Raw genomic sequence first — 26,166 nt, 5'->3', positions numbered from 1 at the left:
CTAGAAAATTGACATTGGCTGGGCGCGGTGGCTCACGCCTGTAATCCCAGCACTTTGGGAGGCTGAGGCGGGTGGATCACGAGGTCAGGAGATCGAGACCATCCTGGCTAACACGGTGAAACCCCGTCTCTACTAAAAATACAAAAAATTAGCCAGGCATGGTGACAGGCACCTGTAATCCCAGCTACTCGGGAGTCTGAGGCAGGAGAATGGCATGAACCCGGGAGGCAGAGCTTGCAGTGAGCCAAGATTGCGCCACTGCAGTCCAGCCTGGGCGAAAGAGCAAGACTCCGTCTCTAAAAAAAAAAAAAAAAAAAGAAAAGAAAAAAAGAAAATTGACGTATGTTATATCTCTATAATAAGAAACGACCCAGTTTTAACAACGGGCAAAAGAGACAGACACTTTACCAAAGAAGATTTATGGATGACAGATAAGTCGGTGAAAAGATGTTCAACATCAGTAGTCATTAGGGGAGTGTAAGAGCCACAGTGAGATACACAGTCACTAGAATGGCTAAAAGGAGACAGACCACGCCAAAGCTGGCCCGGATATGCAGCCCCTGCCAACTCCCCTGCACTGTTGGGAGGAATGCAGAATGGTGCAGCGATTTGGAAACAGTTTGGCAGCCTCTTAAACAATGAATGGTTTACCTCCCACATGAACTGACCACATCATCCTTGCTATTTGCCCAAGAGAAACAAAATAATATCAAAGACATGTCCATGACTGCTCATAGCAGCTTTATTCATAATAGCCAAAAATTGCAGAGAGGGGCTGGGGGTGATGGCCCACATTTGTAATCCCAGCACTTTCAGAGGCCAAGGCAGCAGGATGACTTGAGGCCAGGAGTTCCACACCAGCCTGGGAAACACAGTGAGACACCATCTCTACAAAAAAATTTTAAAAATTAGCCACGTGTGTTGGTGCATGCCTGTAGTCCCAGCTGCTCAGGAGGGTGAGGTCGGAGGATCACTTAAACCCATGAGGTTGAGGCTATGGTGAGCTATGATGGTGCCACTGCACTCCCGCTTGGGTGACAGAGCAAGACCATGTTTTTGTTTTGTTTTGTTTTTTGAGATGGAGTCTCGCTCTGTTGCCCAGGCTGGAGTGCAATGGCACGATCTCGGCTCACTGCAAACTCCGCCTCCTGGATTCAAGCAATTCCCCTGCCTCAGCCTCCCAAGTAGCTGGGATTACAGGCGCCCACCACCACGCCTAGCTAATTTTTGTATTTTTAGTAGAGATGGGGTTTCCCCATGTTGGCCAGGCTGGCCGTGAACTCCTGACCTCAGGTGATCTGCCTGCCTCGGCCTCCCAAAGTGCTGGGATTACAGGCGTGAGCCACCGCACGCAGCCAAGACCCTATCTTTAAACAAACAAACAAAAAAATCAAAAACAATTCTGATATCCATAAAGGACAGATAAAGAAATGGTGGCATCTGCATACAATAGAAAACTATTTAGCAACTAAAAAGGATGAGTTATTGATGGATAAATCTCAAAGAAATTATGTTGAGTAGTGTGTGACAAAAAAATTCCCCTTTATATAAAATTCTATAAAATACAAAGAAATATATTTTGACAAAAAACATACCGGTGGTTGCCGGTCAGTGGGTGGCTGGAGACTGGAGTGGGGGGATTCCAAAGAGCAGGAAACTTTGAGGGTGATGGAGATGGTCACCATCTTAATTGTAGAGCTGGTTCACAGACATCCATATGTCAAAACAGATCAATTTGCACGTTTTAAATATGTGCGGTGCATTGTCCATCGATTATATTCTCTCACGTGGGCATCACCGACAGGAGTCCTGTCTATTTCAGTCACCGTTTCACCCAACTCCTGGAACAGAGCCTGACCCAGAGCGGGTGCCCAGCACACGTGGGGAAGAACAATGAGTGTCCGGCTCCACCCATGGTTCTGACTGTGCTTCCAGCCCGGATGCTCTGCTCTTCCCACAAACCCTTTTCCTTGTGAGGCAGCTGGAATCACTCTGTTGCCTGCATTCCCCGTTCCCCACGTCACACCTGGGTTGTTCGCGAGGCCAAGGGAACAGCTGTAGGTGCCACCGCAGAAGTCCGTCTTCTCTGCTAATGCTGAGCTTTTTTCCCTCTTGTCCCTGGCATGCAAATAACCAGCCTGTTCACATTCCACCCTCTCACCTGGGCCTCCCCTCCAGCCCTCACCCACCATAATCCTGGTCATGTGGCCTTCTGCAGGCAAGTATGTGGGGGTGGGGGTGGGGGTGGGGTGGTATAGGGGCACCATCCCTTGTCCTAGCTCCTCTCTGAGCCTCCACCAGATCAGGAAGAGCAGGCATAAGGCCCACAGGGCCCCACAGTGGCCGCCAGAGGGCTTCTCTGCAGGCCATGTAATGGATTATTGATGTCATTGATTTGCAAAAAGGAAAGCTGGGCCGTTGTGGAGACACACCTGGAGGCTGCTGCCAGACAGCACTGATTCCTCCTTGGAGTGGGCTGGGGAGGCAATCGTCTTCAGAACGCTAAGGACCTGTGGGCTCCACGCCAGGCCTTTGACTAATGTCTTACACTTGGAGATTCTCTGCTGGTTTCTATTATCAGCCCTGTCTTTCTGATCCATTCCCCACCAGGCAAGGAAAGAAAGGAAGCGTTTATATTAATCTACACCAATGTAAACGGGAAAGAACGCACCACCCCTTGCAGGACCAGCCACAGAATGTGCCAAGGGCCCCTCACAAAATGAAAGGCTGTGGGGCCCCTTGTTCAAAAGTTATTCACAGTTTCAAGATGGCGACCGTGGAGCATTAAACCCAGCTGCAGCCTGCTGAGCTCGGGGCCTGTGGGCCTGCATGGGTCACACCTGTGAAGCTGGCCCAGCCACACGCAGTGACTCATTGCCCAGAACATCAGCCAAGGGCATTTTGTCACCAACAGCAGGCCTTGTTTTAGAGGCTGAGCTGGGAGAGAAATGAGGGGGCTGAGCCAAAGACCCCCAGGATGTCTCCTCCCAGGGCAGAGTGTACCAGCTTGAATGCTCCCAGGCACTAGGACTTCTCCACTACAAGGCTTCCTGGGGTCCGCATCCACATTTCTTTATTTTCATGTATTTATTTGAGATGGACTTTCACTCTTGTTGCCCAGGCTGGAGTGCAGTGGCGCGATCTCAGCTCACCGCAACCTCTGCCTCCCGGGTTCAAATGATTCTCCTGTCTCAGCCTCCCGAGTAGCTGGGATTACAGGCATGTGCCACCACGCCTGGCTAATTTTGTATTTTTAGTAGAGATGGGGTTTCTCCATGTTGGTCGGGCTGGTCTCGAACTCCCAACCTCAGGTGATCCGCCCACCTAGGCCTCCCAAAGTGCTGGGATTACAGGCCTGAGCCATCACACCTGGCCTATTGCTTTAAAATTCACCTAAGTTTAATAGGGTCCCACTGAGGCAGGGCCTGTATCAGGCACTGGTGAGAAAACAGATGAAGCTGCCTTGGCCGCTGCCTTGAGGTGCCCACAGGCCAGCGTCCCATGTAATGGGCTATACCGTGTGGACCACCCTCTGAGGAGATCCCTGGCCTCTCAGAGGATGGAAACAACTCCTCTCCCCACCCTGACCCTGTCCCTTCCCACACAGGGAGCACTGTCCCACCCCACGCCAACCTCCTCACTCAGGACTCCTGATAGCTCTGTCCTATGGTCTGAAGGTTTGTGTCCCCCCCACCAAATTCCTATGTTGAAACCTAATCCCCAATGACATGGTTTTAAGAGGTGAGGCTGGCCGGACATAGTGCCTCATGCCTGTAATCCCAGCACTTTGAGAGGCTGAGGTAGGCAGATCACCTGAAGTCAGGAGTTCAAGACCAGCCTGGCCAACATGGTGAAATCCCATCTCAATTAAAAATACAAATAAACTAAAATACAAATACAAATAAAGATCCAATTAGCCAGGCATGGTGGTGGATGCCTGTAATCCTAGCTACTCGGGAGGCTGAGGCAGGAGAATCACTTGAACCTGGGAGGCAGAGGTTGCAGTGAGCCAAGATTGCACCATTACACTCCAGCCTGGGTGACAAGAGTGAAACTCGGTCTCAGAAAAAAAAAAAAAAAAAAAAGTGGTGGGGCTGTTTGGAGGTGGTGAGTCCTGAGGGCCCTCCATCCTCATCAGCAGCTTTTAGCACTCAAGGGAGCTTGTCTTCGCCTTCCACCACGATGATGGTGAGTGCGCCATTTATGATACCGAGAGCAGCCCTCACCAGACAGAACCTGCCTCGATCTTGGACTTCCCAGCCTCCAGCCCTGTGAGAAATCCATTTCTGTTGTTTATAAATTACCCAGTCTCAGGTATTTTGTTACAGCAGCGAAAGAAGGGTCAGATCCTACAAGGGGCTGGGCAGTGGCACAGAAGGTGAGGACGCTGATGGCTGGTCCAGGCTGGCCGAGGCCACCAAGCTCCATCAACCCTCCCTGACCGTCTTGGGTGTCAACTGCAGACCTGGTGGGCCTGGCACAGCGTCAGGGGACGACGCCCTCAGCACCGAGGCCAGGCACGCTGCCAGCCTCAAGACAAATGTCCCTGCTTCTTAACCCCACATGGGACTAGGATGAGGGGAGGAAGTAACATCTGTTCTTGTCACTACTACATCCACCTTACAGAGGAACTTTAGGGCGCGAGATGACTTAGTGATGTCTATCTGGATGGTAAAAGTGGCACGTGGGGGTCAGGCCCTGGCCTGTGACGTGGCAGAAGGGCAGTGTCCGCTTCTATAAAAGCTGACCCAGAAGACAATAGCGCTGGTCACCCAGGTACACACACTGCCCCCCAGGGATGTCATGCTGCTCCACGGGGAAGTCACTGTACTTTCTGCTCCTGGTTTTCAGGAAGGTGGCAAAAGTAATCCATGGCTCTGCAGAGGACTTCGAGGCTGGCCACTTCTTTTTTTTTTGAGATGGAGCCTCACTCTGCCACCCAGGCTGGACTGCAGTGGCATGATCTCAGCTCACTGCAACCTCCGCCTCCCAGATTCAAGCAATTCTCCTTCCTCAGCCTCCTGAGTAGCTAAGATTACAGGCGCATCCCACCACGCCCAGCTACTTTTTGTATTTTTAGTAGAGATGGGGTTTTGCCATGTTGGTCAGGCTGGTCTTGGACTCCTGACCTTGTGATCTGCCTGCCTTGGCCTCCCAAAGTGCTGGAATTGCAGGCATGAGCCACCGCGCCTGGCCTTTTTTTTTTTTTTTGAGATGGAGTCTCACTCTGTCGTCCAGACTGGAGTGCAGTGGTGCGATCTTGGCTCACTGCAACCTCTGCCTCCTGGGTTCAAGTGATTCTTGTGCCTCAGCCTTCTGAGTAGCTGGGATTACAGGCACACACCACCATGCCCGACTAATTTTTTTTTTTTTTTTTTTGACAGAGTCTCGCTCTGTCACCAGGCTGGAGCGCAGCGGTGCTATCTCAGCTCACTGCAACCTCCGCCTCCTGGGTTCAGGCGATTGTCCTGCCTCAGCCTCCCGAGACCAAGTAGCTGGAACTACAGGTGTGCGCCACCACGCCCAGCTAATTTTTGTATTTTCAGTAGAGACAGGGTTTCACCATGTTGGCCAGGATGGTCTCGATCTCTTGACCTTGTGATCCGCCCACCTCAGCCTCCCAAAGTGCTGGGATTACAGGCGTGAGCCACTGCGCCTGGCCTTAATTTTATATTTTTAGTAGAGTTGGGGTTTCACCATGTTGGCCAGGCTGCTCTCGAACTCTTGACCTCAAGTGATCTGCCCACCTGGACCTCCCAAAGTGCTGGGATTACAGGTGTGAGCCACTGCACCTGGCCTAGTCTGACCACTTCTTTGGCCCCATTAATTCTAAGTGACAAAATGAAGTGTGTGACTGGCTAAGGGCAGTGATTTCTCCTGGTGTTATTTCAATAAAATGGGCTTCTTTCCCTTTCCTTGGGCTTGCCAGAGAGAACCTGGGCCTGAAATCCTCTCTAACTGCATCACTTGGGGACAGATTTCTGGCCTCTGCCTAAGGTCTTGGGCCCCACTGTGGGAAGGCCCCTTCCTTGCAGGGTCCTGTTGTCTACACAGCCCTGGGGGCCACATCTCCCCCCACATGCCTGACACCCACTGGACATTCCCCAGTCACCTCAGAGATGGGGGAGGCAGGAGTGTGAGGATGAATGGGGAGAGGAGGTGAGGAGGGGAGAGGGGGTGAGGTGGGGTGGGGAGGGGAGGTGACATGGGGAGGGGAGGTCAGGGGAGGAGGGGAGGGGAGGAGGGGAGGGGAGGGGAGGAGAGGTGACATAGGGAGGGGAGGTCAGGTGAGGAGGGGAGGTGAGGAGGGGAGGGGAGGTGAGGGGAGGTGAGGTGGGGTGGGGAGGAGAGGTGACATAGGGAGGGGAGGTCAGGTGAGGAGGAGAGGTGAGGAGAGGAGGGGAGGTGAGGTGGGGTGGGGAGGGGAGGTGAGGAGGGGAGGGGAGGTGAAGTGGGATGGGGACGGGAGGTGGGGAGGGGAGGAGAGGTGACATGGGAAGGGGAGGTCAGGTGAGGAGGGGAGCGGAAGGGAGGTGGGGTGGAGAGGGGAGGTGGGGAGGGGAGGAGAGGTGACATGGGGAGGGGAGGTCAGGTGAGGAGGGGACGGGAGGGGAGGTGGGGAGGGGAGGTGACATGGGAAGGGGAGGTGAGGCAAGATGGGACGTGAAGGTGACATGGGGACATGAGGTAGGGATGTGAAAGAGGGGTATGGGACACGAAGGTGACATGGGGCTTTAGGTGATGTGGGGACATGAGGTGACGGGATGTGAGGTGAGATGGGGACAGGACATGAGGTGATGTCAGGCCTCGTGACATGGGAACATGACATGATGGATGCCGGCTTGAGACAGAGGATGGCGCACACCCACTGTGGGAATGTCTGGGGGCCTGCTGAGGACAAAGGAGCTGCCTCTGTTCCAGGGCCCCTGGACACATCCTCCCTGCCCTGAATCCCAGAGAGATCAGCAGAAGCTGATTCCAAATGCCCCTTTTATTAAAAATAATTGCACTTAAGATTTAGAATCTCCCAAGTCCTGTGAATTTTCCTGAGTTCCCGGGCACGCTCGGGGACCGGCAGGCATCCAGCCCTCTGGGCAGCCGGGCAGCGGTCGAGTTGGGGCAGAGCAGCAGGAGCTCAGGTGCACATCCCACACCTCCACCCGAGCACCCCCTTCTCCGGTGCTGGGGACAGATGGAGGGGGGTGGCTAACATTACCCGCACGCCAGCAACAGGTGAGGAGGGCAAACCTTACCATCTTACTAACGCAGAGCAGCCCTCCAGGGCCCTGGCCCACAGTGTGATCTAGGGAGAAACCTCTCCTAGACATGTTGGGAGCCAGAGCCCCGGCCCAGGAGGTGGAAACAAGCGATGTGGCAGCTTGGGACGGTTAGTGCCCGGCTCCAGGTGACACATCCAACCCCCAGGCCCGCACAGAGCTGCTGCCCACACAGGCTCTGCTTCCCTGGGGAACCAGCCTCCCTCTGGAGAGACTAACACACTCCGCCTGGCTAAGACCAGCTGATGAGAAACTGCTCTCCCATCAACAGCGAGACAGGGATGTCCAGGACCTGGAAAAGAGAGAGCACAAATGGAGCAGCCCCGAGATCCCAGCAGCAGCGACGCCTGGCGCTCAGGGGGTGGCTCCGTCTGGCCCTGCGATGCTTTGCACCCGGTTCCTCCCCAGCAGGTGCAGGAGGACCCCAGCTCTCAGTGCGGGTCACCTTAACGCACGCCAGAAACGTGGTGCTGCTTAAACACGGCTCAAAGGTCGTCATCGTGGCCCCATCACCCACGTGTAGACACAGGAGGAGGAAAGGCGCAGCCTGTGTGGCCTGACCCTTCCCACTCCTCCCCAAAGACCCCCTTGGGAGGTCCCAGCGTCCTCTGTTCCTGGCATCGGGTCACCAGGACCCCCAGCACCTTCTGCCCCCTGCACCATGGCTGGGGGATGGGAGCCCTGTGCCGCTCTGGGCCCTCTTGCCTTGGTGTCGGGGCTGTAGGTGAAGTTGGAGACAGGGACGCCGTTGGAGAGGACCTGCTGGGGTGCCGTGGCCACGCCCAGGACAGTCACCTTCTGCAGCTGCAGGCCAGCTCCCTCACCGGTCACATGTACCAGCTCATTCACGATCGTGTTCTGGGCCAAGCAGAGAGAGATGAAAAGATAGAGAATGTGGAGGTGTCAGCAGACAGCTGGGGCAGGGACACCCATGAGAACAGGAACTCATGATGGCATCACGGGGGCGACCTCCCTCTCTGTAGACGAAAGGGCACAGTGCACGGCCCCACTGCTCACTCTAGGACACCGGGCCACTTGGTAGAGTGTCCTAGTGGCAGGTGGCCATCGTGGAACCCCCAAGCCCAGGTCCCCTCACCCCGTCTCAACCCCGAGCCAGCCCCTGCCCACCAGCCTGAGCAGCCCCAGGACTCACATTCCTGGCCAGGAAGATGACCTGTGTGTAGGCCCCTCGCTCCAGCACTTCCAGGCTCTCTCCATCATCCCAGAACAGCTCCCCTCGGGCCTCCCCACCCTTGGTCAGGGCCACAGCCAGGGCCATGGGCTGCTGGCGGGACTCTGTGGTTGTGAGGCCAGGGCCCTGGAAAGGCAAAGACACATGATGTCATCATCCCCACCCTGGTGGAGGTGGAGGCCTCCAGGGCCCGGGAGTGCTAGGCTGGGACAGCACCAGGCTGCCAGTAACTAGGATCTGCAGGAAAGCCTGAGGCCGCAGGGGCTGGAACCCTGTGGTGATGACCTGAGACCCTTCCCACCTCAAGTGCCATCCCAGGGCTGCTGGAGGCTGGGCCCGGCAGAACCTCCACCGTGCAGACCACTGAGCTCCTGCCGGCCGCACTCCACGCCTTTGCGGGGCTGTGCCCTCCCCACCTCACTGGTCTGGCTGGCTCCCTGGTAACCTACACTGGGGGTGGCGGCCCCTCAGAAGCCCCGCCTGGGCCTCTCCCCAACCATCTCCCTGTGCCTCCCCCAGCCCTGCAGTGTGCTGTCCACACCCCCACCACAGCCGCCTGGCCCAGGTACCTGCAGGGGGATGATGTACCCAGCCCGGAGGTGGACGTTGATGGTGTCCAGGGGGGCCGGCAGCGTCACCCACTGCCCCTCGCTGTGGATGGCTGGCTCACGGGGAGCTGCAGGTGGGGGTGGGAGGCTGCCAAGGGCCTCTATTGGCACCTGGAGGGAGATGTCGCTTTGAGAAGGATTCTGGGCCGTGCCGAGGTCCCCATGCTGTCCTCAGGAACCACGCTCTCCGTCTCCTGGGGCTCCACGTGGAGGCCTAGGAGGCCTGGCACAGACGGGCTGAAATGTGACTTCAGGTGCAGACTCAGGGCTCACTGTAGGGACCCTCCTGGCCACTGAGTGGGGACAGAGCCTGAGAGGCCTGGGTATGCCAGTTCAGCACAGCCTGTGATGGCCGTGGGACTCGGGCAGGTTCTGCAAGCAGGCCTCAATCTGGTCATCTGGGAAATGGGGATGGTGTGAGGAGCCCAGGCGCCGATGGGTGCGGAGCAGCCGGACGGGGGCCTGGCACATGGCCGGGACTCAACACATATGCTCCTCTTTCCACCACCTGGTCACACCAACTGGGTGGAGGGGGCAGGTGGGAGGGCTGCTCTGGTCTCCCGCCTCCCCAGGGTTTAGGGTCCCTAGACTCACCGTCTGCAGGTCGTACCATGTGCCCAAGGGGAAGTAGCCAGTCACTTCGGTCTTTCCAGCCTGGAGCACTGGGGTGATGAGCAGGGCCTCCCCCCACAGGAGCTGGTGGTCCACAGTCCAGGTGCTAGAGTCCTTGGGGAACCTGCAAGGGGGACGGGCACACAGGCATACGGGTGATGAATGGGATGGGGCTGCCTTGCATGCCCGCCCCAGGGAGGCACAGGAAGAGGCTGAATTCTGCTCTCTGGAGCTCAAGGAGCCGGAGGACTTGAAGGACTCAGGTCAGACGGGCAGGGGTGATTCCAGCAGACAGAAGTCAATGCCGGAGCTGGGAGATGTCTTCTCCCCGGACATTCCAGCAGCTGGGCTCAGGGCAGGGACAGGGGCTTGTGCTTGAGGCACCAGGATAGACACAGCACTGGCCTCACTTTGCTTGCTCACTTATCCTCCGGTGACCAAGGCAGCGCGTGCTCATCGGTCAAGTATTTGGAAAGTACAAAAAAGTATCAACAAAGAGAAAATATCCCCCCAGTCCCACAACCAAAGGCAACTTGAATTAACATCTGACAAAAAGATGAATGTACACGTGCGAGCAGCTCTGCGGAGGACTCTCTGTCTAACGGAGACTGTCCTGCCCTGTGACGCAGCTCTGCCCCCATCCTGCTTCCTGCCCCCGGACGTGCAGGGGGCATCCAGTGCTCAGCTATGATCCCTGCATGGATACATTCATGGAGCTTTCATGCCTTTTGAGGTGACTTCTTTAGGCCCTATTTCTATTTGTAAAATTAACGCATCAATGTGAATCTCAAAAACATTGACTGATATGTACTGTTGCTTTTCACAAATGTGCCAATTTATATTCCACCCTACTGTGTCACTGTGTTCTTGCCAGCCAGGGATAGGCTCATTTTCTCTAATGTATTCTAATTCACAGGCCAAAATAAATGGTGTCTTTCTGCTTCAAAATATTTCTTGCAAAATACATTTCTTGGAGTGATGTCAGTGAAAATGGTGGAATAAACACCTCTGAAAATCCTCTCCTCTGTAAAAACAGGAACATAGGCAAAAATGGTCAGAATTGACATTTTTAGGACTCTTGAAACCAACCAAGGGTTTGCAGCGATCTGGGGAGCATGTATTTAAGAAAACGGCTGAATCTTTGTAAGAACAGCAAGAATTCTCGGCCTAGCTAAGTGTTGACGGCGCTCCCCACCTAGCCCCAGCAAAGGCTGGGAGACTCACGGATGCCACCTGTGAAGGATATCTGTCCAATCATTGGCTGTCCATTAAGCTAGTCAAGCAGAGACTTCGGTGGCCCCACACAATGAGGAACACAGACCTTATGGAATTAGCTCAAGAAAGTCACAAAACAATCAGCAATAGCAACGAGGCCTGAAGGGGCTGGGGAATCTGATGACCACAGTGGCTGCATTTAAAATGTCCAGTCTGAAACAAAAATGTATGAGACATGCAAAGAAACAAGAAAGTATGGCCCACAGATGGGGGGACAGTAGTTAATAAAAACTGTCCCTAAAGAAGCCCAGACATTGGACTTACTAGACAAAGACTTTACGTCAGCTACTTTAAATATGTTCAAAGAGCTCAGAGAAACCAAGTCTAAAGAACTAAAGGAAAGTGTGAGACCATGACTCACCAGACAGGGAATACCCTTAACGAGAGAAACGTAAAGGAATGAAACAGAAATTCTGGAGTTGAAAAGAGAGCAACTAAAATGAAAAGTTCACTAGAGGTGCTCAACAGCAGATGAGAACTGGTGGAAAAAAAATCAGTGACCTTGCAGAAAGGGCAATCGAGACTATGGAGTCTGAAGAACAGAAAGAAAACACAACGAGGAAGGAGTCAACATAGCTGCAGAGACCCCTGGGCACCATCAAGCATACCAATGTGTGGAACATGAGTCCCAGAGTAGAAGACAGAAATGGGCAGAAAAAATATTTTATGAAATAATGGCTGAAAAACCTCCCAAGTTTGATGAAAAACATTAATGTATACATCCAAGAAGCTCAACAAACTCCCAGTAAGATAAACTCAGAGGTCTACACCTAGACACATCATCGGGCCTTCAAAGGCCAAAGACAGAGAATCTGGGAAGAGGCAAGACAGAAGCTACTCAGCAGAAACCACAGAGGCCATGGGCTGACAAGTTCAAAGTGTTCAGAGAAACGACCGCCAGTCAAGAACTCTACGTTGAGCAGAACTTTCAAAAAATGAAGGAGAAATTAAGAGACTGTGAAGTCAACGAAAACTGAGAGAATTCATCACTAGCAGAGCTGCCCTACAATAAATACTAAAGGGAGTCCTTCTGCTGTAAATGAAAGATGTTAGACAAGAAGTCAAAGCCACATAAAGAAATAAAACCATGGGTAAAGGTAACTACATCGGTAAATATAAAGGGCAGGCAGTGTGTATGTACTTTTTGTTTGTAACCCATTTTTCCCTCCTATTTGACTTAAAACACAATTGAATAAGGCAGTCATTATAAATCTGCATGGATGGGCTCATCACGTATACAGACGTGTAACAGCACAGAGGAACGAGAGGCAATGGAAACCACATAGAAGCAATGCTTTTTTATACTATTGAAAGCAAGTTGGCATCAGTTCCAACAAGGCTAAGATTAAGATGTTAATTGTAATCCCGAGGGCAACCACTAAAAAAAAAAAAAAAAAATAGTGTAGTGACAGAAACAACAAGGTCATTAAAATAGCAATTAAAACACAAATTGTGTTTCTTGGATTTCCTGGTGAAGAATGTGTGGATACCATTCGTATCTCCTGTTTTGCAAACAGTGTTCCTCCAATTTGGTTCTTAGTCTTGGTCTTACCAATATACGAGTTCTCTATCTACTAGGAAGAGTAGCTATTTGCCGTTTTATTGACAATGCCTTCTCTGCTGTTACAGTCCATGTTCAGGGCAGTTTTAATCTTTTTGTGTTTATATTCAGAGATTTACATTTTTTTTTCTGCTATGGTCAAATAAAGTTTACCTTTTTTTTTTTTTTTTTCTAAATGAAACCTTTCCCCAGAGATACACATTCACTTATCTTTTCCTGTGGAGTCTTTCACAGCTTGGTTTTTTTTTTTTTTTTTTTTTTTGAGACGGGAATCACACAGGCTGGAGTGCAGTGGCGCGATCTTGGCTCACTGCAATCTCCTCCTCCCAGGTTCAAGGGATTCTCTGGCCTCAGCCTCCTGAGTAGCAGGGACTACAGGCGCCCGCCACCATGCCTGGCTAATTTTTGTATTTTTAGTAGAGATGGGGTTTCACCATGTTGGCCAGGCTGGCCTCGAACTCTTCACCTCAGGTGATCCATCTGTCTCAGCCTCCCAAAGTTCTGGGATTACAGGCGTGAGCCACCATGCCTGGCCTCCACAGCTTGATTTTTGACATTAACCATTTAATTTATCTGGAACAAATGTTTCTATGGTATGCAAGAAAAATAAATTGACTTCTGCAAATAGTTAACTAATCACCTTACTCTCTGGGAGTCCTCCCTCAACACACTGATGTGAGGGGCTATTGTTAGGAACTCCTCGTGTGTACTAAGGCCTGTCTGGGGGATATTACTGGGTTTTCTTGGCTGCCCTTCCCCCTTAAGCCAGGTCCAAATGTTGTCTCACTCAGCAGCAACCTGCTGGCTTCTGGGGAACACAGCCCACAGCAGGACAGGGCTGCCTGGGTGTTATGTGCCCCTCCCCCAGGGCACACATGGGCCACGGCCCCTGCCCAGGTCACTCACTCCAGGAAGAGGGGCCGGGCCACGGTCTCCCCGGCAACGTGGGCCTGGTGGAACAGCGTGTAGAGGTGGGGAAGGAGTGCGTAGCGCAGCGCGAGGGCCTTCCTCATGGCCTGCTGGGCTGGCTCGCTGAAGCTGTACGGCTCCTGGGGCTGCAGGGCAGGCGGGGGCAAAGGAAGCACTTGGGTCCTGGGGCTGCGGTCCCCTGGAGTCCCCGCCTCGGGACTCCTGCACTTCTTAGCCACCCAGCATGGGGTGCTTCTCCAGCAGGGGTGGGATTCCCAGGGGAGAGTCTTGGGTGGGCGGGATCGCCCACCCGCCACGCCGCCACCCTCACCCTACCAGACTGAGCAGGCCCCGCCACCCCCACCCTACCAGACTGAGCAGGCCGTTGTGGTTCCGCATGAAGGGGTAGAAGGCCCCCAGCTGGGTCCAGCGCACACACAGCTCCTCTGAGGTGTTGCCCAGGAAGCCGCAGACGTCGGCCCCGACCAGAGGTACCCCCAGCAGGTTAAACTGCAGGATTTCTGGGAGGGCAGAGTCGGGCTGGGCCTCAGGCTGCTGCAGCAGAGCCAGCTCACGCCAAGTGACCCAGAGCCCTGCCTGCTGAGTGGGCAGGGGGCCCCGGCAAGCCTCCCTTAGAGGCCCCCGGCTCTACTCTGCCGAGCAGCCCCTCCTGGTAGGAGCTCACCTGGCACGGAGGAGGCGAGCTGCTCCCAGGAGCTCCACACGTCCCCCGTCCAGTGGCCGGCATATCGGCCGTGGCCAGCAAACGTCGAGCGGGAGATCACAAATGGGCGTGTCCCCCGAGCCTTCACCAGTGCCCTGGGTTGGTGGGGGACACTGTGAGGGCTGTGTGGAGTGGGGTCACTCGGGAATCCTGTCACCAGCAGGGCAGAGCTGGGAGCAAGGAGCTTTCTGGGATGAGGCAGAGGCTGGGGAGGAGGACGGCAAGGCCACTGCCCATGTCTGCGGGCACAGTTGCCTCTGTCTGGGCCACCTGATGCCTGTGGGCGAGCCAGGACCCCCTCAGCCTCACAGGAGTCATGAGGTCCCTGCTGACGCAGACTCCCCGTCAGCATCCAGGGTCCTTCCTCTCCAAGCCCCAGGCATGAAGTGGGAAGGAGCGCTCCAGCTTCAGGCTGGGGTGCAGGCAGGGGGTGGGGACAGCACTCAGGCTGCCAGCAGGCCCCAGGTGGTCTGGGCCTCTGCTTTTCCTCCTCCCTGAGGCCCTGCACAGGCCCCAACCTTGTGGGACAGGCTGTGAGGGCAGAGCCCAGTGGGGCGGGACGGGGCCCTCACCTGTGGGAGGCGATGGCTTCAGTCAGGCCGTAGAGGTTGTGCAGGTTGTAGTGTGTGGAGAGGAACTGGTGGCTGGAGGCACAGATGGTGGCCGCCTGGAGGGTCCCCCCAACCACCCCTGGAAGAGGCGGGGGCTGGTTTCCAGGGTGCTTCCTCCTGGCAGGCTCCAAGGTGCCCTCCCTGCCTTCCCACCCCACAGGGAGCCCCTGCGCAGGACGCTGCCTCTTCAGGCTGGCCCTGGAGGTGCACCTGCAGCCGCTCCCCATGCCCCTGTGGGGCTGGCGTTACCTGGGGAACGTGGGGCACATCCTGCACCATCTCCACTGCTTCCAAGACAGGGCTGGGTGGGTGCTGGAGGCTGGGCTCTGCAGACCTCCCGACTTCACATCCACCGTCTCTTGGCCCATTTCAAGCACTCCCCTGCCTGTTTACCTAAGCCCCAAACCCCACCCTCTGACTGATTCTTTGCTTGGCCGAGCTACAGCCTCAGGACCCCAAACCTTCTCCCAGGCCCATCCGTGTACTTCCTTGTAAAATCCAGTTTCTGCCATTCCTGCTAAGACAGTTTGGCGAGAAGCCCCATCCTCTACCACCCCTCAGGCGATGTCTGGTCACCCTGGCCTGCCTTCAGCAAGAATCTTGCTGGGTCAGTTGAGCCAGAATCCCCCTGACCCCCATGCTTCCTCTTGGTAATTCCCACCTCTGACCACCACCCTGCTCCCTGGCTAGAAATCCACTTGCCCGTGCTGCATTTGAGTTGGGCCTGACCTCTCCCCACGGGTGGGTAGGTCCCCGCTGCATGGTCCCTGCGCCTATCGAGACAGCCCTGAGTCGAGTTGGCCTCAGTGTGCTCTGGCAAGCACCCGTGAGCGGCGTCTCCTCCGGCAGGGCCTGTGCCTCTGCACCCACCGTCTGCACTGCTTGGCTGAGTCTCCCAGCCTGAGCCTTTCTCCTGGGGTTCCCCTCCCGCCCCTTTCCTGGCTGGCCCATCTGCTTCTCAGAGGTGAGGGGGCTGAGTCTCCCAGGCCAGACAATGGAGTCTCTGATTTGATTAAGTCCCCAGGGTAGGTGGGGGGCGAGCTGACCAGGCACGTAGGGTGGGTTCTCCAGCTCATTGTTGGGGCAGCCGTCCTCAGAGCCCCTGATGAAGTTGGAAGGCTCGTTCATGTCCTGCAAGAGAAGCTCTGCTGGTGGGTGACTCTGCCCAGAGTGAGGAGGGTAGGGTAGTCCCCAGAGGCCTTGGGGACGCTCAGGAGGGGGCCACACTTACAATCCACATGCCGTCGAAGGGCACCTGATCATGGAACTCAGCCACCATGTCCTCCCACCAGGCCAGGGCTGCGGGGTTGGTGAAGTCGGGGAAGGCAGTGGACCCGGGCCATACCTGCACAATGAGAGGCTGGAGTGGGGAGACCCAGCCCCACCCAGGGCCTGCACGGAAGCCCCACTGAGCCTCAGCCTGAGCAGAGGGGCAGCCTCACTCTTAGTGGACACCCACATTTGCAAATCTGAGAGACCTGCACCCTGGGGGTCAATGAGCAGCTCTTTCTCCACAAGGCACTGATGCGGGGCCAAGGGGCCTCAGCCCTGGGAAAACGAGGGGCCACCCCCAACACGTCCACCCAGGGGCTGGGCTGCAGAACCACAGAGCGTCAGGGAGAAGGACAGTGGAGACGGCCCCGTGCAAGCCCTGCCAGGCAGCCTCACATCCGCACCAGACCCTCCCTAGCTGCTCCCTCAGCAGGGGCCCTGCCCGGAGGCCCCTGAGGGGCTGGGAGGACAAGGAGGACCCTAAGGCCTCACTGAGGGTCTGCAGAGCTTGTGCCTGGGCCAGGCCCAGCTGCCCATGAAGTCAAAGGCCTGCTGACGGAAGAACTCATGGCGGCATTCCTTGTAGAAGCCACCATCGTCATGGGCCACTGTGGCCCATTCCTCAACTGTCCCACTGGGCGTGATGGCTCCTCAAATCCCACCCTCTTCCTGAGCAGCTGCCAGCTCCCCCTGGCTGGAGCCCTCTGCTTTCTAACCCCTGTCCCCTGGACCCTCGCCCTACCTTCCCAATCAGCGGCTGGCCGGTCTCGTTGGTGATGAAAACCCCCCTCCGCAGACCCTCGTCGTAGGGCCTGTAGCTCCCAGCAGGGCCCGAACTGCTGATGGCAGGATCCTGGGAAGAGGGAAACCCGTCAAGGTGAGGGTGGCCCAGAGCCCTGGCACCAGCCACAGGGAAAATGGGAAACTGAGACAGTGAGAGGACGAGGCTGGGGATGACATCATGCGTGTGTACAGCATGCCTGCCTGTGTACCTGCACACGCCCACCTGGAGAGGGGCCAGGGCCGGGGGAGTCAGGACCAGCTGGCTGATGAGGGGCGTGCCGGAATGGAAGCTTTACCTTTTCTTTAAACCTCTAGAGAGTTTCCCAAGTGTTCTACAGTAATCACTTATCACTTTTCTAATTAAAAAAATGTGGGAAAGAAAAGGTCTGTGTTTCCACTCCTGCTCTTAGGGGCTACTAATGTTTGCTGCCCGCAGAAGGCAGGGATGGAAACAGGCGGCGTTAGCACAGCCCCACCTGTGCTTCCTCTGCTGAAGCGGATCTTCCTGGCAGGAACTGTTGGGTCTTTTCAGCTCGCCCTGCCTCCCACCTCCTCCTCTGGCCATCGTGCCGGGCACCAGACTCGGGCTGGACCAGCCCCCAAACTGCACCCTTCTGGCTGTGGGACTGGCTCAGGGAAGGGCCTCTTTGTGCTGGGTGACTCAAGAGTCCTGCTCTGGGACTTTTCTATGGGAGCTGATGGGAAGAAGTCTCCGCTCTGTGCTGCCAGCATGAGGGCTGGAAGCTGGAAGCTGCCTCACTCACACCGTCCTTTCCAGGGATTCAGAGCCGGCCTGAAGGAGAGGCACGGCCAGAAGGCACACGGAGCCTCCACAGTTCCAGCGATACCCACGCCCAGGCCCACCAGGCCTTCCACTTTCCAGGACCAGGCGACATCAGCTTATCGTGCCCCTGGCCTTTTGCTTTAAGGAAGTGCAAGTAACCCGCATCTGACAGAACCCTGAGTAGCACCTGGCCATTTCTGGGGACCCTCAAACCCGACCTCCCTGGAGAGCAGGGGCCAAGCCTGCAAACTTCTTGATATTCCCTCAATATCACAAAGACCCTCAGAAAACATCCTCGGCGACCACACAGGCACAAGGATGATGCTGCACAGAGAAGGAGCCACTGGGCACCAGGCAGCCTCCTTCCCAAAGACCCACAGTGTGGGGGCACACACCACGATCATCATGTAGCGCCGGCCGCCCTGGTGCAGCTCCTGCACCATGGCCGGGAAGTCCCGGAAGCCATCCTTGTTGAACGTGAAGTCCCTCCGGGAGTCCATGTAGTCCAGGTCGTTCCACTGGACGTCCTGCAGCCACAACACGGGACTGTCTGCTGGGGCCTGAGGAGACGCGTCCCGGCCAGCCCCTCGCCTCCCCTGCCACCACCCCAACTCACCAGGGGGAAGTGGGCCCTGGTCATGTTCTCCACCACCTGGCGGGTGATGGCGGTGGAGGAGTAGCCCCAGCGGCACAGGTGGAAGCCCAGGCCCCAGTATGGCGGCATGAACGGGTATCCTGCAGGCCAACGCCGACCTCGTGAGTGAGGGGGGAGGGAGCCTCGGGGTGGGGGCCGCGGCCAGGGAGCAGGCCCTACCCACAACGTCCAGGTACTGCCGCACCACGCTCTTGGGCTCCGGGCCCAGGAAGACGTAGACATCCAGGATCCCACCTGTCGACCTCCAGCTAAGGGCGGGGCTCGGCTGCAGGACCACATCTGGAAGGGAAGCAGCTCTGGGGTTTGGGGACAGATTCTTCACCTGGAGGGCTCTGCACCCCACAGATGGGCCAATCACAGGCGGAGAGTGAGGCTCTCTCCCCATGGGGAGCTGAGAGTGGCCTGGGGAAGCCGTGCTAAGCCTCACTCAGGAGGAACCTGGCACGGGACGGAAAGATATGTGGCACCAGCCCACCTCCAGGCAGGGCCCCAGAACCCTCCTTAGGAGCACAGAAGGCCAGAGCTGGGAAAGGCATCAGCCCATGGGACTCATTTCCCAAAAAAACACGAGGCCCAGCACCGTGCCTAGGGCCCCTCATGCGGACCTCCAGTCTCCAGGGCAGGCAGCACGGAGGAGACCCCGGCCCGGGCGCTGGGCAGCGGCCAGCTTACCCATGGCATTGCTGTTCAGCAGGAACACCCCGTGTGCCGACCCGCCGTCCTCCAGCGCCAGGTAGAAAGGGTGAGACCCATAGAGGTTTGCACCAGGCTGGGACATGCAGGAGACGGCGCTTCAGCACCTGCGCTCCCCAGCTCTGTGCCCCCGCCCGCCGCCCACTGCTGTACCGTGGGCGCGAGGTCCCGGTTCCACAGGGTGATCCTGGTCCAGCTGGTGCTGAGCATCAGGGGACTGAGGTGCTCGGCGAGGCCTGTGATGTACTGCGAGGGCAATGAAGTGGACAGCTGAAGGAACTGGTCCGCAAAGAACAGGGGCGCCACCGTTGTGTTCAGCCTGCAGGAGAGAGGCCAGCCAGGCTTGCTCACACCCAAGGGGCCAGACAAGCCCGAGAGCACCCGGAGAGCACCCCTGGGCCCTGGTGCCCTGGGAGGGCGGAGTGGCCTGGCCAGCCCTGCAGCACATTGACCCTGGGACAGGTGGCCATGCCGAGCCCTGTAGCCCTTGGCACCCTGGCACCAGCGTGATAAACTCTAAGGGCACATCAGAAGAGGTGCACCGCCTGGCTGGGCCCACACCATCCCTGATGGGCCTCCAAGGGGCTGATCTCCAGAAACTGGCCGGTACCAGAACTGGCACACATGCCTCTCCCGTGACCCCAAGCAAGGCTGGGCAGGGGCTGGACAGAACCTTTCCAGGCCTAGGAGCTTGTGGCCAAAATCCTCCCAGATCCCAGCCCAGCCATGACCCAGAGGGACCCCTGAGGTTTGCTGGGGGTCAAGTGCAAGGCAAACAGCACCTCCTAGAAATGAAAGCCGCAGATAAACCCGGTCCACAGGAAGACGTGTCCTCTGTTAACACATCACAGCTAATTTCACAGGACATGCCCACCCTCCCCTGGACAAGACTCTATGCTGAGTGCTTTCAAGGCCGAGATCTGCTAAGATGCCTGTTTGTTGTTTGAGACGGGGTCTCACTCTGTTACCAAGTCTGAAGTGCGGTGGCAAAATCATGGCTCACTGCAACCTCGAACCCCTGGGCTCAAGGAATACTCTCGCCTCAGCCTCCTGAGTAGCTGGGACCACAGGCATGTGCCGCAACTCCCAGCTAATTTTTAATTTTTATTTTTTAGAGATGGGGTCTTGCTATGTTGCCCAGGCTGGTCTTGAACTCCTGGGCTCAAGTGACCCTCTCGCCTTGGCCTCCCAAAGTGCTGGAATTGCAGACATGAACCACCACACCTAGCTTGATAAGATGCTTTGAGAAACTTCTCTTGGGTCTCTCTACTCAGAGGTCAGCTCAGAGAGGCCACCCCTGTCCCCCGCATCTGCACAGCTGGTTTCCAGAGTTGCCTCCCCGCCCCCCACGCCTGCACAGCTGGCTTCCAGAGAGGCCACCCCTGCCCCTAGCATCTGCACAGCTGGCTGCCAGAGAGGCCATCCCTGCCCCTCCATCTGCACAAGTGGCTTCCAGAGAGGCCACCCCTGCCCCCAACATCTGCACAGCTGGCTGCCAGACAGGCCATCCCTGTCCCCTGCATCTGCACAGCTGGCTTCTAGAGGGGCCCTCCCTGCCCCGTGTCTGCACAGCTGGCTTCTAGAGTGCTCTCTGCATGACTGCTCCCTGATGCTGTGTCTCCATGGACTTGCTCATGGCTTCCCCTCACTGTGTGTCCGTCCCCGGGAGCAGGATCCAAACCACCCGGCACACGGAGGGTCAGTGCGTGAACACTGAGTAAATGAATGAGCAAAAAAAGAAAAACGCATTTCCGAAGGCGACTTCTCTTAAGATTAAGGCAAATCCAAGTACTGTCGTTCCTGAGAGTTTTCCTGAGTTAAATGACGAGCAGGGGCTTGGTGAGTCCTGGGCGTGTGTTTACATGGGATTTAGTCCTACACGAGTAAAAGACCCAGGGAGCGCCCTGTGAGAAACGCGCGTCGCCCTCCCCACCATGTGAGAAAGGCGCGTCGCCCTCCCCGCCGTGTGAGAAACGCGCGTCGCCCTCCCCGCCGTGTGAGAAACGCGCGTCGCCCTCCCCGCCGTGTGAGAAACGCGCGTCGCCCTTCCCGCCATGTGAAAAACGCGCGTTGCCCTCCCCGCTGTGTGAGAAACGCGCGTCACCCTCCCCATCATGCTGGCACAGAGCCCAGAACTCACAGCACGCGGCCGTCCAGCTGCCGGCGCACGATCACCCCGAAGGGCTCCTCGGAGAACTCCACGCTGTAGAGTGGGGACGGCGCCCGGCTGTGGACACGCGGGGTCTCCAAGGGCACCTCGTAGCGCCTGTTAGCGGGATCTTTGATCTAGAAGAGACGGGGGTTTATTGATGTCCCCCACAGCCCCCTTACTCTCCAGAGAAGAACCCGCACCCCAAGGACAGGCCAGGTCCTGGTGCAGCCACACATGGGTGTGGGACCATGGGCAGCGCATTCAGCCTCTCTGAGCCTCGGCTTCCTCATCTGCAGAGCCAGGAGGAGGATGCCTCCCCCAGGATGGAGGTAAAATACAGAACACCTGATAACTCTGAATTTCAGATAAACAACAAGCAGCTTTTCTAGTATAAATACATCCCAAATTTTGCATCCTTACACTAAAAAGCAGTCATGCCTGGGGTATCTGCAATTCGGGTTTACTGGGCATCCTGTTTTCATTCTCAACCTCTGGCAGCCCTACTCTACCTGATCCACCTTTTCCTAAAGATGAATGAGCCCGGAGCCCTGCCTTCTGGAGCACCTGTCACCGTGGTGTCCCCACTGCTCCCCGAGGGGCGCTGCCGTTGTCTGCTCACACCTCTGCTCCCAGCAAGGGCCCATCATACAGTGGTGCAACATGCACCCCACCCTTGTGAGGTGCGTGTGTGTCACTGTCCGCGTGCACCCTCTGCCCTGGCCCCCGCCCCCGCCCTGCCCACCATGAAGTGGAGGCGGTTCTCAGTCTCCATCATCACGTCCAACTGCAAGGTCAGGATGTCCTTGGGGAAGAAGGTCGGGGTGGTACGGGTCAGGGTGGCCGTGTAGCCCATTTCAGAGGAGCTCAGGTTCTCCAGCTTGTAGCTGGGGTAGCTGGGTGGGAAGAAGCACCAGGGCTGCCCCATCTGGACTCCCCGCAGTCCCTGCTTTGCAGGGATGTAGCAGCAGCCACGGGCCTCGCACTGTTCCTGGGTGATGGCCTTGTCAGGGGCACAGTCGAAGCGGCTGTTGGGGGGGACGTCGCACTGTGTGGGCACTGCTCTGGGACGGCCAGGGTGTGCCTGGGCATCCTGAGGCCCTGGCCTGCTGGCTCCCTGCTGGTGAGCTGGGTGAATCTTCTCCAGGACTGGGGAGGAGCCACTCAGCTCTCGGGGAACCTGCAGGAAATCATGGAGCAGGATGTGCCCCAGGAGTGCAGCGGTGGCCAAGGACACGAGGGCGCAGATGGCCAGGAGCCGGCGGGAACAGGGTGCGTGCCTCACTCCCATGGTTGGAGATGGCCTGGACAGCTCCTGGAGGCCGGCGGGAGAAGAAAGCGGGCTCAGCACGGAGGCGGGAGGGGCGGCACTCACAGGGCTCTCAAAGCAGCTCTGAGACATCAACTGTGGCTGGCACTGCAGCACCCAGGCAGGTGGGGTAAGGCGGCCAGGGTAGGTGTTGCAATGCTGTCTAGACTGGGGAGAGGGCCAGAAGGAAGGGCGAGAAAAGCTCCAGCAGGGGAGTGCAGAGCACTTGCACAGTGTGCTAAAATGTTACAAATCAAACACGCTTAGAATGTCCCCAGGAAGACCAGCAAGGCAGGTGGACACTTAAAACGGGCCAAACAGCTGTCACCTGGGCCAGAGTGCTGTGGTGAGATCTTGGCTCACTGCAACCTCCACCTCCCAGACTCAAGCAATCCTCCCACTTCAGCCTTGTCAGTAGCTGGGACTATAGGCACACACCACCGCACCCAGCTACTTTTTTGTATTTTTGTAGAGACGGGATTTTGCCATGTTGCCCAGGCTGGTCTCGAACTCCTGAGCTCAAGTGATCCACCCCCCCTTAGGCCTTCCCAAGTGCTAGGATTTCAGGTGTGAGCCACCATGCCTGGCTGGGAGCCCCGCTTCTGCATAAAGGTGCGGCTTGGTCCACTGGGTGTCAGTGGAAGTGATTCTGGTAACTGATACATCCTTATGGGGATGCAGCACCTTCCCTTGCTCCCTTTCCTATTGACTGGTGCATGGATATACCACAGTGGAGAATCCTGGGCACTGCAGCTGAGGGTGACACTCTAGGGGTGGCAAAGCCACAAGAGAGAAAGGACTTAACCTCTGGGGACTTTGCAGATCAGAACCCCTCCCAGCCCCCGAGATACATGGGGAAGAAACACAGTCTCTGTAACAGTGGCTGCACCTGGGGCCTCAGGTACAGACACAACAGGGATGTCAAATGCAGATGAGATATGGGGGTTCACTTTAATTATTCTGCTGGTAAGGTTAACAAGTGCCAACTACCTTTGTTTTGCTCGTCTGTACATTAATATTTTATGACAAACGTTCTATTAGTCTGGCTCCTCCCAGGAGCAGCAGGAACCCACATGTGATTCAATATGCATGGATTTTAATAGGGGAGTCCCTTTGATGTGTGTAATACACCATGGGGAGGCAGTGGGGAAGGCTGGGAGAGCCACTGCACCTATGCAAGCCTGCCCCCAAGGGAAGGAGGAAGAAGGTGTCCTAGGAGCAAGGCCATGGGGGAGGAATGCAGAGAGGTTCTCAAACCAAAGTCAGCCATCAGAGGGCTCTGTGTCTCTGAGGAATGGGCCTTGGAGCAGAGGCAGGGAAGGATTTCAGAACGCAGCCCCTGGCCAGTGAAGCTCCCTGGAGCAGGGGACCGTGAGACCTTCTCCGGTACTGGGAGCTGGTCACATACCAGGAAGAAGTGAACTCAGGGCCCAAGGGAGTCTGACCTGTCATGTCATGTTACAGAAGGCTCGGCTGGGAATGCTCTGCCCCTGGCCAGACGTGGTGTTCCACCGTGGGCCACTGGTAAATTAGGGCTCTCTGGGTTGGAGGGTGAAACATTTTACCCACACTTCTGACATCAAATGTGTAGGGTTTTTCTCACACCCATCAATTCTGCAACTTTCTGGACATGGCTGGGTGTCCTACAATTCAATTCAATCCTGACACTACCTGAAGTCAGCACAGACTCCATAGGTTAAGGGCTCAGTCCCACAAGACTGCCTCCACTTCAGAGGCCAATGGCAAACCCCAGGTTGTCACTTGTACTTTTGATCAACTAGTTATAAATTCAGGGGTTCCCAGGACTCCCTCTTCAGGGTCACAGAACTCAGGAAAGTGTGTTTCTTACATTTGCTGGTTTATTACAAAGGACAAAACTCAGACAGCCGTATGGAAGAGATGCATGGGGCCTGGTGTGGGGTGGGGGCAGTGATTCTGTGCTCTCTGCTCTCACCACCCTCCAGTGCCTTGGTGTGCTCAGCAACCTGGAGGGAAGCCCTCTGATCCCTGTGGGTTTTTATGGGGCTCCATTATGCAGGCATGGTTGACTAAGCCACTGGTGATTAACTCAATCTCCAGCCCCTCACTCCTTTTCCATCCCAACCCGTCATCAGGCCTTGGTCTTTCTGGCCATCTGCTTCCATCCTGAAGCCACCTGGTGTCCCCAGTCATCAGTCACCTCATTAGCAAAAGGCTCTCTCATCACTCGGTTTCCAAGGGTTTTAGATGCTATGTGTCAGCAACCAGGGACGAAGACCAGAGACAGTCACCCCTGGCCTGGCCTAAGGGGGTCTTTGTGATTCAGACACTCAGATCTCAGAGCTGGCCCAGGAGCCCCCTCTCAAGCCACGGTGCTCCTCACCCCTCACCCCAGGGATTCAGACCCAGCCATGTGCGTCCTGCAGGTGCAGGAGAGGTGGCTCGGGTCCCGGCCAGAACTGAGCACTGCGTCGATCAAAAGGGGAAAGCCTAGAAACGGGAAGATGCAGCCTCTAGTCCCAGCCCAGCACAGGAGGGCGGCTCCCCGTTCATCTCTAAGCTGAACTCAGATAAAGACCGGGAGGACTAGAGGTCCGGGGCTCAAGCTCCGCTCAGGGGAAGAGGCTGGGGGCACGGCTAGGCAGGTTCAAACCCGCTTCTGGGATGTTACCGTCGGCAGCGCGGGGCAGAAGTCAGGGGTCTCACCCGCTCCGTGCCTCAGTTTCCCCGTCAGCTGCGGCACGCGCAGAGCCTCCCTCGCTGAGCAACGGGCGGACAAGGAGAACCTAGAGGTGTCCGGGGTCCTTCGCGTCACCGAGGTCACTGTCCCACCTGCTGCCTCATCCCCGGCCTCCACCCGCGGCCCCGGCGACAACCTCAGCTTTCCCAACTGAGAGGCCGCGCGGGCAGCCAACCGCCCCCACCGACCCGGCCCGCGCTCAGGGAGGCCCCGCAGCCCCGGCCCCGCTCACCTCCGTGCACGCGCGCCCCGGTCGCCCGCGGAGACTCCGGGGTCGTGCCCGGGGGCGCGCAGAGGCGGGTCACGTGACCGGCGGGCGCTCGTCGCGGGGCGGGGCCGCGGTGGGTCACGTGACGCGGCCTCCCGCGCAGGCGCCCGAGGAAAGGGTGCGCGTCCGCGCTACGCCCCCCAGTGGCGGCTGGGGCAGAGCGGGCCTGGGTGCGTCCTCGCTCTCGGAGGGGTCCCGGGGAGCGCGTCTGGCTGCGCGTCCGGCGTCCCGCGGGAAGAGGCCCCTGCGTACTGGCCGCTGCCTGTTCCTTTGGGGTCAGAGGCGGGGCGAGGCCCCCGCTAGCGCAGTCCCGGCCCGGTCCCCGGTCCCCTTGGGGTCGGAGATGGAGCGAAGCCCCACTGGCGCAGTCCCGGCCCGATACCCGGTTCCCGTGGGGTCGGAGATGGGGCCTGGCCCCCGCTGCCCCGGTCTGGGTCCCTGCAGCTCGTAGGGCTTTGTAAGGGGCCGGCCCAGCCGCGCCTTGCGCTTAGGGATTCCTCCTGCCAACGCGTCCCGAGGGCATCATCGGAAAGGCGGCCAAAGGCGCTCAGCGCCAAGTTAGAAACAGCCAACATTTGGAAAGTCCTTAAGTGTGCTCCATAACTCACACTTATTCCAGAAAGGAATAATCAAAACATTGTGATAACCCATAAAACTGACAATTGAGAAAACATTAAACTGACATGGGGAATTTTTTCATAAAATGAGAAAATGCTTACATTAAGAGGAGCACATTTTTAGACGCGAGATACAAAAAACACACAG

General features: G+C 56.9%; 1 protein-coding gene and 1 long non-coding RNA gene across 12 annotated transcripts; both read right to left on the bottom strand.

Moving 5' to 3' along the window:
* Window positions 1–720: 720 nt before the first annotated feature.
* Window positions 721–6,218, bottom strand: LOC129462313 (uncharacterized). The gene is made up of 3 exons (XR_008650823.2): window positions 2,433–6,218; window positions 1,596–2,118; window positions 721–888 (listed from the first exon to the last, which is right to left on the bottom strand). It is a non-coding gene; the product is annotated as an uncharacterized lncRNA (long non-coding RNA).
* Window positions 6,219–6,973: 755 nt separating this feature from the next.
* Window positions 6,974–25,476, bottom strand: GAA (alpha glucosidase). 11 transcript variants are annotated; one of them, XM_063616538.1, is made up of 21 exons: window positions 25,366–25,476; window positions 25,100–25,179; window positions 21,851–22,420; window positions 21,097–21,242; window positions 19,110–19,275; window positions 18,936–19,032; window positions 18,423–18,542; window positions 18,225–18,343; window positions 18,004–18,135; window positions 16,784–16,894; window positions 16,001–16,114; window positions 15,816–15,900; window positions 14,731–14,848; window positions 14,120–14,253; window positions 13,804–13,955; window positions 13,432–13,580; window positions 9,672–9,813; window positions 9,039–9,188; window positions 8,431–8,595; window positions 7,983–8,135; window positions 6,974–7,569 (listed from the first exon to the last, which is right to left on the bottom strand). In XM_063616538.1, exons 3-21 carry the CDS (start codon window positions 22,394–22,396, stop codon window positions 7,510–7,512), a joined length of 2,859 nt encoding a protein of 952 aa, XP_063472608.1. In that variant the 5' UTR covers window positions 22,397–22,420; window positions 25,100–25,179; window positions 25,366–25,476; the 3' UTR covers window positions 6,974–7,509. The 11 variants fall into 11 exon arrangements, with proteins under 11 accessions (XP_063472608.1, XP_055097630.1, XP_063472603.1 ...); XM_055241655.2 differs by having other exon boundaries at window positions 25,065–25,179; window positions 25,366–25,457; XM_063616533.1 differs by having other exon boundaries at window positions 6,974–8,135; window positions 25,065–25,179; window positions 25,366–25,457.
* Window positions 25,477–26,166: the final 690 nt, after the last annotated feature.

This window comes from Symphalangus syndactylus, chromosome 14 (assembly GCF_028878055.3).
Source record: "Symphalangus syndactylus isolate Jambi chromosome 14, NHGRI_mSymSyn1-v2.1_pri, whole genome shotgun sequence".
NCBI lineage: Eukaryota > Metazoa > Chordata > Mammalia > Primates > Hylobatidae > Symphalangus > Symphalangus syndactylus.
The sequence above is the reverse complement of the archived record's forward strand: the minus strand, read 5'-3'. Positions and strand labels throughout refer to the sequence as shown.

Excerpts from the sequence above, each read along its gene's own strand:
- GAA (XM_063616533.1), bottom strand. The coding sequence starts at position 22,396 with ATGGGAGTGAGGCACGCACCCTGTTCCCGCCGGCTCCTGGCCATCTGC. Across the intron at positions 16,895-18,003 it reads GGCGCTACATGATGATCGTG|GATCCTGCCATCAGCAGTTC; the intron begins GTGTGTGCCCCC and ends CCCTCTTCCCAG. Across the intron at positions 16,115-16,783 it reads GCCAGCCGCTGATTGGGAAG|GTATGGCCCGGGTCCACTGC; the intron begins GTAGGGCGAGGG and ends CTCATTGTGCAG.